Here is a 19,365-nt window from a genome sequence, read left to right on the forward strand (position 1 = left end):
TTTATTTGACAACGTAAAGGTTTTCAAAAAACTTTCACAAGTTGCAGTGGGGTTCAGTCCTCTGACATGTAGGCTATGTGATAAGTGCGTGTGTTTGTTCCTCCAGCTCTGAGCGCTGCTGTACGGTGGTGGAGGAAACTTCGCTTCAGTTTGTTGGGGGTTTGGCTGTGTGACGTCGCGGGTTGGGTTACAATAAAGAGGCGGTTTGACTTTGGGACCACAAGACAGAGCTAGAGTAAGGGAGGGAGAGAGAGAGTTTCTACCCCAAGTAACCAAATACTCACAGCGCACAACCGCTGGACCACAGCTGTGCGAACTTCAGGGTTTTCCCGTGTCTCTGCTGCGAGAACATGCTGAGGAAGACGAACATTTCTCCGATCCGAGAGTTTTGCGCTGAATTTTGAAACCTTGCGGGACGACTAAGTGACCGTAAATCCTCTTATTTTGGATCGTCCCGCTTCACCAAGATTTGGTAAATATTTTCTGGAATTTTGGAATACAAGCTTTTATTACTATTGCAAGACATAGGCTATAATCTGTATATTGGCGGTGATTTCCTGCGGTAGGCGTGAACAACAAATGTGTAATTTTCAAGTGCACTTGAGAATGAATTAGTTGGGCGAGAAATTGCTTGTAAAGTGTGACTGACAGGACGTGTAAAACTTTTGGGAAATTGGGACATTGGGGAAATTTGCATTAACTGCACTGCACTTGCAAAGTATTTTGTTGCTCAAAGCAGATAAAAGTCAGGCAAAGTATCTAATGTGTCAATGATGGTCTTTAATAGTGATCGGTCAGTGATCAACAGGTGGGATGCGCATTCCAAACTGTTATTTATCCTAAGTGGTGTGAAAACATTTGGGTAAAAATGTGTGTCTGAGGAATAAAATAATTTAGTTTTCACAACATCAGTAGGCTTATTACTCATAAATATATAAATAGGGTGATATCAGGTAAAATGGGCCATCAGGTAAAATGGGCCATTTAAGGTTTGGGGGTCCTAGCCCCTCTGGAATTTAGAACCACTGACTACAAAATATTTCAAACTATTGTCATAACTGTGCTTGACAAGTAACAGGTGATTTAATTGGTTTATGGTTGCTATGGTGGGTGGGGTAATAATTCTTATCAAGACTGCACCAGAGAGCTGCATGGTAAGTAGCCTGGCATACCAAATGTAACTAAACTATTATAAGGATGATAAATCTATAAAAAAAACAAACATGCACATAAAAAAATATGCATAATATCTGCCTTGATGGCATCAATCAGAAATAATGTTGTAAGTTTGGTATAGGAACATATTTTTTGAAAAAGTGATGTTTTTCTTGGCGGCCCAATTTACCTTAACCCACTCAGGTAAAATGGGCCACATGGTTTCAGCTAAAATGGGCCATCATCTGTGTCACTCACAAACACATATAAACATGTGTGTAAATTTATATATATATTTACATTTAGCTGACACTTTTATCCAAAGCGACTTACAATTACTATATATACTATATATATATATATATGTCAGAGGTCGCACGCCTCTGGAGCAACTAGAGGTTAAGTGTCTTGCTCAGGGACACATTGGTGGATTTGAACCCAGGGCTCTCACACCAAAGGTGTACAAACATAAAATGTAATCCATGTTCTGCCTGGTTTCATGAGAGCTGTGGTGAAGAGAATGGTATCTGTGATGACGATGGTTTAATTTGCAAAGACTGTGTTTGAAAAAAACTTTCATCACACACACAAATCAGTTATCAGTTATCAATTTTGAATGTGAATTTTTGTAATTTGCACATTTTGTTCTAAATATATTGTTCACACACACACACACACACAAAAACACACACGCATACACACCCACACACACAACTGACATCAGTTCACTGATCTATGTTGTTCCAAAATTGACTTTTTTAATTGCACATTTGAATATGTGGGTTTGCACCCAAAATGTATTTTTTTTTAATGGCACATATGGATATGTTTTTTTAATGCAGTTTAAATGTTATGTGGCTGTATAAGCAGTTGTTTTGAAATTAAAATTGATGATAAATTACTATTTCCCTTTGCAGTTTGAACGGCCCATTTTACCTGAACAGCTGGCCCATTTTACCTTAAACTGCTCATGCAAAAAAAGTTGGCACAACTGATGTTTCAAGAACTGTAGGGCCTAAATAATTATATTTTATTACATAATTTCAACACAAAATTATCAAAAACAGTCATTATTAATCATAAATACACATGGAATAGGCATATATGGTATTGTTTTATTGTCCCAAACGATTTACCAAAAAGTGGCCCAATTTAGCTGATATCACCCTACATCAAATATATGAGAAATGTAGGCTAGTCTGTGGACAGCGTTGAAGCCGCTCTAATGTCATCCGATGGTTTTCGTTTAGAACTAGCCTATAACAAGCATGAATTCGTTGAAACAAATCTTAAACTTCAGATTTTATTATGCATCTGTATAAAGTTAGGCGACCCCCCCCCCCCCCCAAACCACGCGTGGGCTTGTGGTCGGTGGTCTCGAGTCTTTGAATGGACCTCTAAAGTTTTACAGTGATGCTTGGTGATGAGAAAAATAACAATTATTCGTTTGTTTCGGCTTATTTTAAGCACTATTCGTTTACAGTGTCTTGCGGAAGCAGCAAAAATTATTATTTTGTCACTTAAAAAAAACGAAGTAAAGGCTAGAAAATCCTAGCATTCATATAATTTAAAATATAAACATTGTTTTTTTCTTTTAAAGTAATGTGGAATATATAGTTACATAGGTTTCCCTATAGACCTAATTTAAAATATGCACTGTATTGATAATTATTTAACTGTTTATTGGTTGAAAGCTTTCATTTTGTATTTAAAAAAAAAAAAAAAAAAAAATCGACCCAACAGCTGAAACATTTTAGATATCAATAAATAAATGTTACAATCGTGGTTCAAGTAACAGTTTAGCATTTTGGCCTTATATATATTAATGTAAAAAAAAAAATCCATTTTTTGGATGCCCCTTCTCCAAAACGACTACTGTTAAAACATTTAAATTATTCACGATGTGTTTAATGTTGCTAGAGAGAAATTCAACGAATTTAGATAACAGATATAACAATATAACAACAAGCATAATTTAACATTTAAGGCATTTGGAATTATTATTATTAGGCTTTGTAGGCCTATATCAGTATTTGGAGAGTGAACTATTTAGCTTTAACATTTAGGTTATATATTTTGATTTGACTACACAAGATGCCTTATTTTAAATCTGGCAATGTTTATGAGGCCTGCTATTTTAAAATATTACACTGTCAATTTTTTTCGTATGATATTGTACAGGCAAACGCGTTTTTACATCAAACTGCAAACAAAGAAGATCTTAAATATATTTGTATATTTAGTCAACTGTTTGGCGGTGCTTAATGAATGGTGTGTTTCTCTCTCTCCAGAGTTAAGTGATCACATCCTCTCAGGGGGCTGCGCAGAAAAAAAGAAAACATACACTTACTTGATAATCGTTGCACAATTGACCAAAGGCCTGTAGTTAACGTATGAACCTCGAGACCTTGATAAATTCCTGTAATACACGTCGAGATTTCTCTCTGATCTCCGTACGCGCGACAGGCGCATATTCACACCTACCGAGAGATAAAACACTGATGACCTCCGCGCGCTCAACGCGCTACTGATGAAAGCCGAGCAATCACAGTTATTCATAAGGAAGCTTACTGATAGACCGAGGCCACAATCGGGGCGCAAACTGTAGGCTCTTACCATGCGTCTGACAATATTCTTGGAGTATTTGCTCACTGATGGATGGTTTGCAGAATAAGCTACTACTTTCAATTTATATATAACAAATGGGATTTTTCTTTTCAAATTTAAATGATAGCCTACATAAAAAAAAAAAAAAATAATAATTAAAAAAAAAAGTTTCCCCAGATTTTGAGTAAAAACGCTTCACAGAAGAGATTTAGCCTACATCTCATTGTCGATGGGGGTAGACCCGAACTCAACAAATTGTGGTGTGACTTTCGAGACTCCTTCACCACCTTGTCTGGGATAGACGTCTTTAGCCCCACAACATTGATTCGGCCTGGCGTGGGGAACAAAATCTGTGAGATCTACCCAGACACATGTGCGCAAATCCGACTAATTAGCCAACAATGTCCTGGAAAGAAAAATGTCCAAGCACTTGTGAAATCCCACAAATCAGAAATGCCTTTCCCCCGAAAACTTTAACGGTTAAGCAGACAGTTCAGGTAGCTAACACATTCCCCTCCGTCACTCGTTTTAAAGGTATGTTGACTTCAAAGGGTTAAGAGTACGAGCCTGTTCTCGGGAGCGAGTCCTGATCTCCTCTAATGACCCCTGTAAGTAAAAGTCAATTACTTCTGCGCAATGATCAGAGCGTCCAAATCCCCGGGTGAGCTTTGAGCTTCAGAAAGACTAATTAGAACTATTTCACTTTTTATTTACCGCAGATCAGACTCTCTCCGCATCCTGAGTATTCAAAACAGAAATACACACAAGTAAAGCTTCATCATTTGCATAGAACTTTTAGCTGGAAACGTTTCTAGCGATGTGACTTTTTTTTTCTTGACCTTTAAGGAACTTTTAAAACATAACACACAAGGCCATGACTTTTAAACAAATTTAGCAGCTCTTTGATCTTATCCATTGTAACCAGAACCATGTCTGGTATCCCTAGAGTCTCTTTTTTCTATTCACAGTAATCTTAACACACAACACGTTGTTGCATTTCTTTCACGTGGTGCTTATAAAACTATGTGAAAAAAAATCCTCCAGACGATATGAGTAACACTGTAAACACACCAAGCCTGTTTGAGTGAGTGAGTGAGTGTGTGTGTGTGTGCTTGTAGTTCCTGATGAAACAAAGAGGAGTTATTGTGCTTTGTGTCTGTCCTCATCCAACCTGATTAAACAGTCGAGGCAGGTATGTCACCTTCGTCTTCATGGCCATAGGCATATTTTAAGCATGCAGCAGAAATGTACATGCACACACATTCACCTGGCAGGCTTGAGCATTGCTTTGTGTGCTCACGTTGAAGTGTGCTCTTTCAGTATGTTAGACAAGGTGCCTTGTTTGACAAGTGCACTTTATGCTTTGACGTGAGTGTGTGTCTGTGTTTTTCTTTCTTTTTTAGGGAAGTCCCTTCAGCCTGTAAGGACTAAAGCAAGATGTTTATAAGTAATGCAAAATATAGGCCTATAGTAATCGGAAAACGCAAACATAGTGGGTGAATTCTCAAAAGGTTCCTGCAGGTGTATTATTTTTGAGAGAATGTGCTACTTTTCACTCATTTAGCTCTGTTTTTTTATCCTACAGAAACTTTCTGGCATCAGTCATGGGCAGTAAAACGCTCCCAGCACCAGTGCCTCTTCATCCTTCTCTGCAGCTGGCAAACTATTCCTTCCTTCAGACCTCTAATGGGATGCATTTGCCTGCCGACCAGATGCCAAGCATCTACAGTTTCAGTGCCTTACATGCCGTCCACCTGCACCAGTGGACTTTGGGCTATCCACCATTCACTTTGCCACGCTGCACATTCTCCAAGCTGCCTGGACTGGTGGACGCCCGCTTCCCTCTCCCCTCAATCCCTCTGTTCCCCCATCTCGTCCAGCCCGCCAAGCAGGAGTCCCCTGGGCCTTGTTCTGGAGCGTTAAGCAAAAGCAAACCCCGTTTTGACTTTGCCAATCTGGCGGCAGCTGCCACGCAGGACGACGCCCTGAAGGCGGAAGATCTGAGCACTAACAACGGGCACGTGCGCTCACCCTCATTAGGCTGCCTGCTGGATGTGGCCAAGCTCTCCTCGCCGGAAAGAAAACCAAGCCGAGGACGACTCCCATCCAAGACGAAAAAGGAGTTTGTGTGCAAGTTCTGTGGGCGCCACTTCACCAAGTCCTACAACCTGTTGATCCACGAGCGCACGCACACAGATGAACGGCCGTACACTTGTGACATCTGTCATAAAGCCTTCAGGAGGCAGGACCACCTGAGAGACCACAGGTAAACACATATCAGTACACTGATCTCAGAACAGTTGATTAGAGCTGATATTGAAATACATTCTTGCTCATACCTGCCAATTTATAAACGTACGGTATAACAAACTACGACACACAAACTCATAACTACCTGCAGCTTCTGTCCCAATTATGACCTCATCATGCATTATGAGCTGCATTATGATATATATATATATATATATATATATATATATATATATATATATATATATATATATATATATATATGAGTGTGTGTGTGTGTGTACATACATTTAATTTTATTTATTTCATTTTGTGTGTGGGTTTATCAATTAATCAATATGTTATGCATGTTTTTAATGGAAAAACGTTTGCAATTAAAGTTATGGTGGTTTGCCTTGCAAAACATTAAGCACAACAGATGCAGACAAACAAATCAGTTTTTTCAAACCACACCTGCTCTTGTGATTTATGACATTTGTTATTCCAGTACTTTAAGAATGATTTAAATTAGTTGAGACATGTTGAACAATCTCCTCCAATTCTTCAGTAATGAGTTTGGCTTTTTGCCTCACAGACAATTATCATAGATATACATCACGTTTGGGATTTAATTAACTTTTGCAGATTTGTCACGGGACAACGTAGACAACTATTGCACTATTTTTGTCATCATTACAACACTTCACACTAACCAACCACAACTATTTTCTCTCCTTTGTTCTCTAAAGGTACATCCATTCCAAAGAGAAGCCATTTAAATGTCAGGAGTGTGGAAAGGGTTTCTGTCAGTCTAGAACTCTTGCTGTCCACAAAACATTACACATGCAAGTCAAGGAGCTCAAACCAGCCAAGATAAAGTGAGGGCATCTGTTTCAATCAATGGGGACGCTATAAAACCAAACCTAGTGACACCAGCCAATAACATTGTCATTCCAAGGCCACAGGGACTCCATCTGAGGGCTGTGGACCTCTGCGTATGGCTTAACGCCACAAAGTTGGATTGGGTCTGACCAAAGAGCTTCCTAAAAAGGCATTCTTCCATAACCTACAGTCATAGTGCCTTAAAAGTTTGACTGATACAAAGGAATGGAGAACCCGGATAAGAAGTCATGGAACTCAGCAGAAGCTTTAACATGGATTTAAGAAGATCAAATTGATTGATTTGAGAAAGAACAAATAAGCAAGAAGAGTGCCGACACCAAAGAGAACAGCTATAGTGAGATCTGTGATTTTAGTCTGCATGGCAGACTATCCATTCCCACAAATCTGTTGTTTTATTTTTATAAACAATGATTTTTCTAGATATTGTTGACATTGTCGTTGATGAAGGCAGACTCTTCGGACCAATGCAGTTACTGAGAGCCCATCAAAGCTCTTCCATTTAAAACCCGAAGTCAGTCGAGCAGTCATTTCTTCTAGCCAAAGACACCTTCAATCATGTAATTCCTCCTTTTGTACATAATTTTTTTGTATAACTGATATTTGGCACTTTAATCTGATTATTGATTATTTTCATATATCACTGGATTCCTTAAACTTATTTTTGAAAATAAATAGTCATTTCTGTATCAAATGCATGTTTGTCGTAATCAGTGCAAATCCCAACCTTATTCTTCTCAGCACGTTTCTGGAGTCAAAGAATGTTAAACCTAGAGATAAAGAGGTACAACTGGCACAAAATAAAGGGAATTGGTCATCACAGACAAATTCAAAATGAAACAATAAACAGGGATAAACAATGTGCTCCACACTTGACTGAATAAATCAATAAATAATGATCTGTGATGTGAAGACATGGACTGGCTTCATATTTGCCTGGAAGGCGACATCTGCTGCTGTCCTCATAAGCATCTTGATACGTTCTCTGAGCTTTAAATCACTGCAGCTTTAAAAAGCCATCAGAGGGCATGAAAGTAAACGTATTCATAGAGAAATCAGAGCAAGCAGACACACCTGCAAACACAATTCAGAGGTTGAATGGGGTGTTTAGAGAGATTTAAAAAAGTCTTGCTCTGCACAGAGAAGGATTTATCAGTAGTGTTAGATGCTCAACTCTAACCAAACATGGATGGCTCTATTTGAAACAGAAAGCTTATGAAAGGGATCATCAGAGCCAGTCATTCTTAGAGACCCAGATGAATTGGCCCATTACAGAAACAGCATTTCTCAACCAGCACTCTGACCACTGCACAATTTAAAAACACAAATGTAGAAGAATCTTTAAAAACGTACCATTCCAAAATTCAGACCACAACATCAGATTTATTGCCTCTGCTATGGTGAGCAAAGTGCCAAACACTTTCACAACATCTGTGATACAGTTCGTGCTCTACACCCAGAGTTGGTCTCTTGGGTTTGTTCACAGGAATGGAAGTATGTGTTTGTGTAGAATGTGTGTGGGTTTGTGTATGATGTGAGTTTCCGTGCACAGTCATGATTACTTTCGCCCTGACATCATCGCCCTTGGCTTTCAAGAAGCGGTCAACAAGCAGAGGATTCAGTATTCTTTTCAGAATCATCTTACAGTACGCTGAAAACTACAAAGCAATGTTATGAAGCAATTCGCAAGCAAAAAACATTATTATAATAATAACAACACATTTATCATATTTGTTTATTTTTGGGTGAAAACTGCTTGTTATCTTATATAATAATTATTAAATATAATAAAAATAGCATTGTTTGCTGTTTTATGAATTGAAACTATTTTTGACTAATTAACAAAAATCATTGATGTCTGCAAAAAAAAAAAAAAAAGGCATTCAACTTGATGAGTAGTTGAAGCACAATCAATTTGAAACGATATCAAAATGTATTAAATAAAATTTAGGATGCATTAACCATGGGACAGAACAACCAAGGAGAACGCAACGATAACAGACAAATGAACTGAACCAAACACAGGGCTAAAATACACCAAACTAATCAGGGTGAACAGAAACAGTTGTGAACTAATCTGAAACCAAAAAGGGAACAAAAGAAACTGGGTCAAACAGAGGAACAAGTAAAAAATAGAACCACACTGAAACACAACCGAACATACATGTGTCATTAGCTCCCCGTTCAAAAGGCATGTCCTTGCTCCATAGAAAAAATAAAGTCCAACAAGAAGGGATGGTGGGGATTTAGGAGGTGGACGTGGAGCTGGAGAGAGGCATAACTAAGGGGACGCTGACTGAGGGAACCACTACAGAGGAGATGATAGAAGGAGGAGCCAGGGTGGAAGCAGAGGAGAAGGAGCCAAGGAGGAGATGAGGGGTCGAGGCTGAGGTGGAGCCCAGGGTTCTGAGGTAGAGCCACGGGATCGATAAATAGGATGAAGCTGGAGGGAACCATGGGAGTAGAGCCGAAAAATGGTGGCTTTGGATGAGGAGGTGGTATTTCTAATGACACAGGTGAATCAGAACTGGGTGGAACCAAAGGAGACACAGGAGATTCAGGACAGGAGGGGGAACAGAAAGTGTGGTGCCGGGTGAAACAGAATCTGTGCAGGGAAATGAAACATAGAAAACACTCAATCTTTTGCGCTGTTGAGAGGGCTCCAAAATATCCCCTTGTGCTCCACGACCACAGGCAATTTTGCCAGTTCACACACCAGGGGTATTCCAGAAGCGGGTTATATGTCTTTAAAGGTAAGTGGATAAACTCAGCTTTTCAGTTCCAAATAAAATGGAGGTACCATGCCATGTTTATTCTTAGCATTCGTTTCCATGGTGACTCGTTGATTTCTCAGTTCCAAATAAAATGGAGGTACCATGCCATGTTTATTCTTAGCATTCGTTTCCATGGTGACTCGTTGATTTGTCACTCTGTTGAAAATGTAAACTGAGAGTTCAGTGTATATATATATATATACACTATATATATATAGTGTGTGTGTGACAGTAAGTTTTTTTTTTTTTTCTGGAATACAACCCTGGGACAGATTTAGTTGGCTCGTGCTCCGGGTTAAAAAAACTCAGTAATATATATAAAAAAAAACTCAGTAAATGTTTTATTAAATAAATAAAAAAATGTGTTGATCTGATTGCAAGGCAATGGTTTTTCTTCATCGGGGCATTATGGGTAAATGTTTCAATATGTGTCTACACATCCTGCCTTGAAGTTCAACTTTTTATGTGAGCAGGAAAAAGGGTGAGATGGAGAGAAAGAGAGCACTCTGTGTGAATTAAATCCTATAATCTAAAATCCAGTGCACTGGAAGAGAGAGAAAACTGAAACTGAAGAGCTAAGCCTGATGAAAAAATAATTCCTTAAAGTCAATATGATTTTCTTTATAATTATAAACTTCCCAAGTTGACTGCAATCTCAAAACCACTGCAACACTAAAAATCTGAGGATGATCATTATTTGACATGGTGTGGTTTAACTGCCAACAATATTTCATGACCTATCAAAACTCATTCTCAGGTGCTTTTGGCTTCATAAGCTTCGGAAAGTCAAGACTTATCCACAAAAACTCATTAAAGTTTAAGGGAAGGTCCGACTGGAGCATGAAATCAGTTCTGACAAAAGTATTTATCATATTCTTTAAACAAACACTCTCTTTAATGCTTCAGATATGGTATGTATTACAGCAGTATCAGTGTTTTTACATTCAGTGCAATCATTTTTAGACCGAGCCAACTATGGGTTACAGAGAAGGACAGACGGAGGAGGAGGAGAAGGAGAGGGAGGTTACAGGATGGAGGTGTGCTTCGTCCTTCATTCTTCTGCCTGCCCGGAACACATCAGTCCATCAGCATCTCAAACTGACCCTCTGCTGAACAAGAGCCAGGAACACACACAAACACAAGCACACACAAGCACACACACACACACATTTAGACTTGCCCCATTGCTTTGACTTCAAAACATTTTACACACCATGAGTGAGCGCTGACGCAACCGATCAAACAATAACACCACCACCATATTCCTGTAAATCTAAACATCGCTCAAGCAATGTTGCAATATCGAATACATCAGCTGGAAACACTTGCACAAGCAGTGAGAACTTTCTCAGCATGTCGCTGACCAATACATGAATTAGTGAGATGTTCGAGCAGGTCAACTGGAGTGGCAGACAGTGGCTATATGATGACACATTTACCACTCAGGAGCAGGTGACACACACACACACACACGAGTGGGCCACAGTGCACATGTACAGGATGGGGTGAAGTGCAGGACAGCAGGATGGAGAGAGGACACACTGACAGAAAGACGGACACACACAGGCCTCCTGAGTCCATGGTTTCCTCAGACTGGAGGAAGAGGAAGTAAAGCCAGCAAGATGTGACCATTAAACAAGACACACACACACAAAAAGAGTTTATACCCATATAGGGGAGAACAGTGATTAATGTTATTAATTATTGGGTTTTTGCTCATTTATTCAGAAAATGTTTGCCTAAAATGTTGAACTTTGACCTCAAACATCTTTGACATGTCAGCAGTCCATGTCAAATTTATAAGAGTCAGTTTAAATTAAGCTGGAACTATACAGGTCAGTGTTACATTCATTAACTTTTCTGTATACAATGCAAATTAAAAATCTCACATGAACACATTCATTTTATGTGTTAATGCTAATGACAATGAAAAACATTTTTAAACACTAAAAGTATTGTAAAACTATGAATATAAGGCTTCATATATATTATTTTTAGGGGTGGGCGATATGACCTAAATCTTATTTCATGGTATGAGCAATGTATTTCACGATAACGATGTACATCTCAATATAGCTATTATTTTTTTATTATTATTAAAACACAAGAGAACAAATAAATAATAAATATATACAAAAAAACTTTTAATTTATTCAGCTACAGTAGGTTAACTGATTCTTATTAAAGATCCAGAAGATATTCAGTTTCAGTTAAGTGCAGTGAGTGATTAACGTTAATAATGACAGTTAAATTAGACTGCTGTCTCTTTAAGACCAACTGCATGGATCCAATATACTGATAAACATCCGGTTTTCAACTGTTTACATCTATTTAACACATCATGTATGTCACCAATTCATGTTACTTTAGCACTCAACGGTATATGTAACTTTTAAGTACTATGTTATGCAGATATATTTGTATATCCCGCGGAATACAAGATAAAGCAAAATCTCTAACAAAAGACTCTTTATTCCGAGGTAATGATACTTTAATACTGCCCATATATATTTATATAATATATAACTTTTACCCCAAAGAGGGACTTTTTATGTGGACAACAATATCAGTGAAATAACCACCATTAACCACCTTACCACTTTAAAATTCACATTATATGCATGTATTCATGCTGTTACATTAATGCAAGCAGAAGAATTTTGAGAACCATTTTTTCTTTTTTTTGGTGATATTGCTAAATTATGATTTTTTAAAATGTATTCTAAAATGAAATACCCATAAAATTAACCAATAAAATTTGATAAAATTAAGACAGATAATCCATAATACACTAATAATCAATAATTATTTTTAATTAACAAAAATGTTCAAAGTTACAGTATGTGTGTTCAGTATGAACTAATGTAAACGTGAGCACAAACAAAAAAGGAAGTAAGAGATGGTGAAAGATGGTCCTGATGAAATGGAATCAGATTGGTCAGCATGCATGACCTTTACACAGAAACGGACACAATGTCACTGTCAGCTGCACAATGCACATGCAGCTTTCAGATCTTCGACAGAAAAGACTGTGTAAGAGGTAAATTTGGGATAAATCATCACACATGTTTACGAGAGAAAGAAAGAAATATTAGTTCAAAGAATATTGAATAATACTGGAATAATCCATAAATTTTCAAGTTTTTGGGAGATAATCAGTGCTTTTCAAAAGCCTTAATATGTCCACCCCACTTTTCAAAGCATTCCTACGCCCTCACATTCACACATTATAAAGTTTTAAAGCATAAATAAGCTATATATCATAAGAATACTAACATTGTTGATTAAAAAAACTGACTGAGTAAGTGCCAGCTGCTGCAACACACTTCAGCTCGGTCAGATATTTCTCTTAAATTTGATGTGACTTTTATTTTATGCAGAGGCGCAAGTGAAAGCTTATCTCTCATTAGAGCTGAACAGACTGGGAAAAATTCAGTCCCCGTAATAACCCAACAATTTCAGAACAAACCTCAACATCTTTGTTTTTGGTTACAGGCATAATGTAACTCGGCACAGAATCGGGGTCATGTTTTAAAATTACAAAAACATTTTTTATTAAACAGCAATATTTGAATCAGTGTCATTTTCAGTTCTGGGCTGATTTCATTCAGGGAGTGTCTTCGCTGAGGGTGACGTTTATTGCTATATACGGCTTGATGAGAGTATAAGTAATCATAGACAGATTCTGAAACTTTCATTAACCAGGGACATTTCAACTTGTTATAGAGCGGGCAGGAATGGCAAGCATAATTGCAGAACAGCCATCCAATAATGATATACACCAAGTGTGCGGCTTCTGTAAGGGTAACCACATGATCACGACCAAATTGTAAACCTTGTAAAGTGCCTTCACTCTACTGCAGTACAGGGAGCAGAATGTTTCACCTGCAGAAAGTCCAACACAGCCCTTTAATTACTGAGCTATCAATAGAGAGACTGCAATTACCAATCAGTCGGATAGGTTTCAAATGGAGCGCATATTTGTAAATGCATGTTTGAAACTGAAATGACCAATAATAAGCCGGAAAATTCGTTTGGGTCCCATGTGAGAGGCACATGTGCAAAGTAAAGAGTGAGTATAGAGGCTCCTTTGAACTGAAGCAGTGGGTCAATGTAACAAAACAGTAAACAGAAAACGGACAATAATTCAAAGAATAAAAAGCTGTAAATTCCTAAAAGAGCACTATTTATCAACCAATAAACTCTCATAAAATGTGTATCAAACGCAGAGTGATGGTGGAGGATGTTTGTCCAACACCGCACATTACCTCAGACCCGTCTGATCCCAACACAGAAGTGTTCCCATGCCTGAGATTTGGTTTTATTTGATGAAATACAAATTTATTGCAATAAAACCAGTTTATGATATAATTTGAAGAAACAAGGGGGGATATAATTGAAGTATGATTTGACTGGGTGCGGAGCCTTGAGAAAAGTTAAAGCACGCCAGAGTGAAGGAAAGCAATTATTCCTTGAGCAAAATCCAAGACATTACTGGTCAAAGACTGTAATTTCAGCTTGTTTAAAGACCATTGCGCCAGCCTTTAATTTATCAAGCCTTCATATCAAAACTGGAGGGCAGATATTGTACATTTGGACAATGAGAGGCTATTTGAATCCAGTTTTAAATCTCCCAATGCAGTTCAACCCATTCAACCAAGAACCTCTCATTTCACATTGCAAAAATATAGATGGAGCGGCTAAACAGTTCGATTTTGGGGCTATGGTACAAACTTTGTTTACAATTAATCATTGCTGTTTGTTTAAATTTAACGGCTGATATTATCAAATGCAAAACGTGTGTGTGGTTTGTTTTGATTAAGCACGAATTTCCTTAGAGTCCTGTAGGTATAAAGTTTCACTTAGTCGGAATCAGTGTGACCATGTGATTCCAGATTTGGTTAAAAGCGTAAGCTGATTTCTTACAGCAGTCCGATTGTCCCTCCAAGCACATGTCTCCACTTTGCAAACAAAACAACACACACCACAGATATAACACCCACTAAAGAAGCTTCTTCTATTACATATGGCTATTGACAGCACACAATTTGTGTAATTGATAAAAAGCCCTTGTTTGAAAGGAGAAGTGTCATTTTCAATAAGCGTTGAGGAATTCCTTATGACCAGTGCGTTATATATTAGCTGTTGCAAGCTGTGCTATTTACCCTGAGTGTTGTGAATTAATGGAAGGAAAGACAAATAGCATTTAAATAAGCACACTGACTCCTCTCATAAAACTTTCCCCCCCCACCAAGACAAAAGGGCCGATCGAGTCGTACTCTAGTTCAGTCTGATATTTGAAGCACTGCTGCGCCAGTTTCACAGACCTTTGGAAGGACCCTTCGCTGTATGCGCAGCCTCAAACAAGTTATTACACCCCTGTACTCACTGGCGCAACACATTGCTGTTTGGCAGCTTGAGCTGAAATAAGGCAAACTATTAAATAAATCGCTTAATTGGTCATTAGGGACACACTAACACGAACCCTGGCTCACCGGTGTCACATGTCGAAACTCCACCTGTAAATTTGCTCTGCAAACAAGAGAAACATTACGTTTTATTGCCTCTCAAGTGGCTGGATTCATGTTTAAAATAATGATTACTTGTGTATGAGAGGTAAACGGCAAATATCTTCATCTTAAACAGATCTAGGGGACTAGAATCCAGCAGAGAAGGGCATGGGACTGAGAACACGGCTGGACTGATAAAAAAAGAACAGAACAGATAAAGAGATATTTTTGAGAGCAAGAAATAAATCCAAAAGGGAAGAAATAAATGTTTATGAACCGAACTGAATTTGTTAGTAATGTCCGTCACAGTATATATTTCTAAACCTGTTCAGCAGCTGCCACTGAACTCACTATTCCATTATTTATGAAAAACATTTACCTAAAAAAAAAAAAAAAAAAAACGGGTAACATTTTATTTTGATGGCCCTTTTGAACATTCTGTTGACATTAAGTAATTTTGCACCTGTCTAATAACTCTCATCAGAGTATTAGTGTTTGCTTAATATCTTATAAGTCTTTATTTTGAGGGTCTTTCGACAAACATTCTACTCACTTTAACTAATTTTGCAATTTACATGTCAATTTATTCTAACCCTAACTCTACCTGTCTACTAATACTCTACTAATACTCTAATAAGTGTTAGTAGACATGTAGGTGCAATGTTATTTATAGTCAACAGAATGTTCAAAAGGGCCAATCAGAATAAAGCTACACCAAAACAATTTCCTGTTGTCCTTTATTTTTCATATTATCCCACTTTAAGTCATGCTCAGGGCCACATGGAAGCAGAATATTTAGAAAACTCTTCAGGTTTAATTTAGCATAATTATGCAGATTTTCCCTGCAAAAACACAGCATAAAATGTGACAAAACATGGTATTATGGTGTGTGTGCTGTCTACCGTACTGCGGTTTGTTTATTTAACCTGAACACAATCTCGCTCACCAAACGAATCAGAGGCCTGGCCAACCACAGATTACATGAGTGAGGTGAAGATGTTTAAAAGTGGTTTACAAACTCATAAAGACATATTAAATTAATATCTCTGTATCTGTTCTCAATTTCATGTATTTCATTTGTATCATTAACTAAAGTGTGAGAGATGAGCACAGTAATTAGAAAAGACTAAAGGTATGTATAATTTGATTAATATGAAGATCAAAAGGACAGCATTTATTTAAAACAGACATCTTTGTTCATGTCTTCACTGTCACTTTTGATATTTCTTTAAAAAGAAGAAGAAGAAGTAGAAAACAACTCTTACCGACCCCAAACTTTTGAACAGTAATGTGTAAAAGTTACGTATTATGCCAAGAGCATGATTAAAATCATAAGTGTTAACATGACACATCCTGCTGTATTCTAACACTTGAAGTTTCTTGCTCCACACCAGCACTTTCTATAAATAACTGATACCAGTGTGGATAGCATTTAACCTTGTTGTTTAGGCTTTCTGGGCCTGCCGAATGTTTAGCACATTGCTGAAGAATTCAAACTCTGGCTTGGCTGCCACTGATGGTTCATATTTTGGCCCTCTAATGCAGAGAGGAAGTACATATGGAGCCATAAAAATAAAAGCCAAAATAAATCAGAGCAGTTGCACAATAATGTAGGCGTTCATGCGTTTTACAAGACAGCAGAGAGGCCAGAGATTTTCTTACCCTCCGTTTTTTTCTCTCTTTGTATCAACACTTGTTGGCATGTGTTTGCCCAAATATGCTGAGATATTAGATATTTAAAAATATTAAACACGCCAGTGAAGATTTCATTTTGCAGGATTATGTTATGACCGAGGCATTAGATTATGAAAGAATTCATTTTAGTCGTCTAAATATAACACTGCTTACTCAGGGCAAATTGTATGCAAACATTCAATATCTTGAAAAGGAGCACAAATTTACTTAATAATAATAGTTTACCCAAAAAATGTGTACTGCAAAGCTGAATGGTGAACACAAAGGAAGATATTCTGAAGCGTATTAGTAACCAAACAGCTGACAGTAGCCAATGACTTAAATAGTATGGGAAAAAATACTATGGAAGTCAATGTTTGGTTACTAACATCCTTCAGAACTTCTTCTTTTGTGTTCACCAACTGAAAGAAATGTACACAGCTTTGGAACAACTTGTAGATGATTAAATGATGACAGAATTTTTAGTTTTGCGTGAACTATCCCTTTAAGATAGAACGTTTGAAAAATTAAAGATTGTTCAGGTTGTTTCTTTGCACACTGCAAAACAGGTGGCTCTGAAACTGAGGGTCAGAGAGGGTCATCCTGAAACGGCTCTATTGAAATGTTTCCACTGAACACGGTGAGCTGCTGGAGTCCTGCGGGGTGATCTGAACAGGATTGGGCCTGACATTCTGCAGGTTTAGAAGTTGGCTAGCAGCGGACAGATTACTGCAATACCGACATGTTTGTTTAATTATGTTTGAAAGTACAGGATGGCGAGCTCTGCCAGGAATATGTGCTGTTTTTGAAACTAAAGAAGAAAAAAATGACCAACAAATAAATACTTTCCCCTGGAAGCAGCTGATATCACACAGCATCCCTCATCTGCTGAAGCTGTGTGTATGTGCGTGTGTGTGTGTGCGTGCGTGTGTGCAAATTTGTACATCTGTGTGTATGTAGACCAGTGTGCTCGAGCTCAGAGCCGCCACTTTTTGAGCACCGGAGCTGGTGGAAACTGGCGCATCTTTACAAATCGAACATACTGACTCTATAACTACCATCACAATGGATAGTTAATGATCTGTCTGTGTTTCCCTTGTAAAATCCTGCATGTACAAAATGGATAGCATTTTCATTTTCAAATTAGAAGCAGATACAGTGAACAGACCCGGCCGTCCCATTGAACCACAGGGGAATGTTTTCCTCTCTCCTATTCCCAGCGTGAGAGTTCTCTCTCCTAGAGGGACGTGTTTGCATGTTTTTGGTGCAGCTCAAATGTAAATATGACCCCTAATGTTTGAGCGATACCTCTGGCTCCGAGTGTCTGCTTCTGTGTGTGTGTATGATTTAGGGCTTCTCTGTGATTTGGCTGATTAGGGTCAGCGGTAGGGATGCTTCCCCACTGACCACTGACACCCCCCCCCCCCACCTCTGCTCCTGTAGAGTTTAAAGAGCGAGTCAGGGGATCTAAGGTGTGAGCGATTACTGTCCGATTAGCTCTCACCTAAAGCCTGGATTACCAAAGATCCTTCCAGGAAATAAACAACTTTTTACATGTAGAAAACAAAATGCATTTTCTAATCTTAGTATAATAATGTTATGTTATATTTCATTTTACTAAATTATAAAAACAATGACAATAACAATTTACATTGATCAACTATAATTTTTGTTAGCAAAAAAAAAAAAGCTTGCTAATTTTGTTACAGTCCTTTTAAATGTCAACCAAACTAAAATTGAAATATCATTATATTATATTATATTATATTATAACAACAATACTACTATTGTCATATTTATCAGCTATAATTTTTGTGATAATTTTTATGTATTTATTACTAATTTTGTTACATTTGACATTTTACAGCTACATCAAGTTTTTGTGTTTCATAATTGTTTGCTGAAATGTTGCATGGTTTAATGGCAGGTTTCCATTGTGAAAATCTAAACTAAGTGGTCAAAAACACCACATTCTCATCTGAACAATTTTGTAGGACTTTGAGGATCGAGAAAGATGATAAAGTGCTTCAGTTTTTGTAAGTTACAGCTTCACCTCTTCCAAATCTCAGCTCTTAATCTAACCAAGGAACAGGAAGGGAGAGGCTCATTAAAAGAAGGAAGATTGGATTTAAAAAGGTGGAAGGGAGATAAAAACAGTTTACTTTTTGAGGGAGAGAGATTGAGAGTGGGAATGTGCAGAAAAGAGAGCGCAGTAAAAGATCAAAGACCCCAAAACAGCAGAAAGTAGACCGCAGAACAGAATGAGGGAGAGAGAGAGAAAGAGAGAGCGAAAGAGGACAATACATTCAGAGAAAGATTAAACAGAGGGAGAGGAATATTATCTATGCAACAAAACACAAATCAGATTTTAATAACCACATAATTGCTATTATAATTTTTGTTATTATTACAAGTTATTATTTTTCTCCTCCATGTAAATATGGGTGAGCTTTCCTTATTCTCATCCCTCTCTCTTGAGTGAAGTCTTTCTGGCACTACACTGGCCAAGCTGGCAT

The 19,365-nt window shown here is 37.8% G+C and overlaps 1 protein-coding gene across 1 annotated transcript; it reads left to right on the forward strand.

Moving 5' to 3' along the window:
* The first annotated feature begins 231 nt into the window (after positions 1 to 231).
* On the forward strand, positions 232 to 7,580 carry LOC113092323 (protein odd-skipped-related 1-like). Its single transcript, XM_026257902.1, has 3 exons — positions 232 to 472; positions 5,348 to 6,028; positions 6,741 to 7,580. The coding sequence occupies exons 2-3, from the start codon at positions 5,367 to 5,369 to the stop codon at positions 6,871 to 6,873; spliced, it is 795 nt and encodes a 264-aa protein (XP_026113687.1). The 5' UTR covers positions 232 to 472; positions 5,348 to 5,366; the 3' UTR covers positions 6,874 to 7,580.
* Positions 7,581 to 19,365: the final 11,785 nt, after the last annotated feature.

Source organism: Carassius auratus, unplaced genomic scaffold, assembly GCF_003368295.1.
Source record: "Carassius auratus strain Wakin unplaced genomic scaffold, ASM336829v1 scaf_tig00214568, whole genome shotgun sequence".
NCBI classification, from domain to species: domain Eukaryota; kingdom Metazoa; phylum Chordata; class Actinopteri; order Cypriniformes; family Cyprinidae; genus Carassius; species Carassius auratus.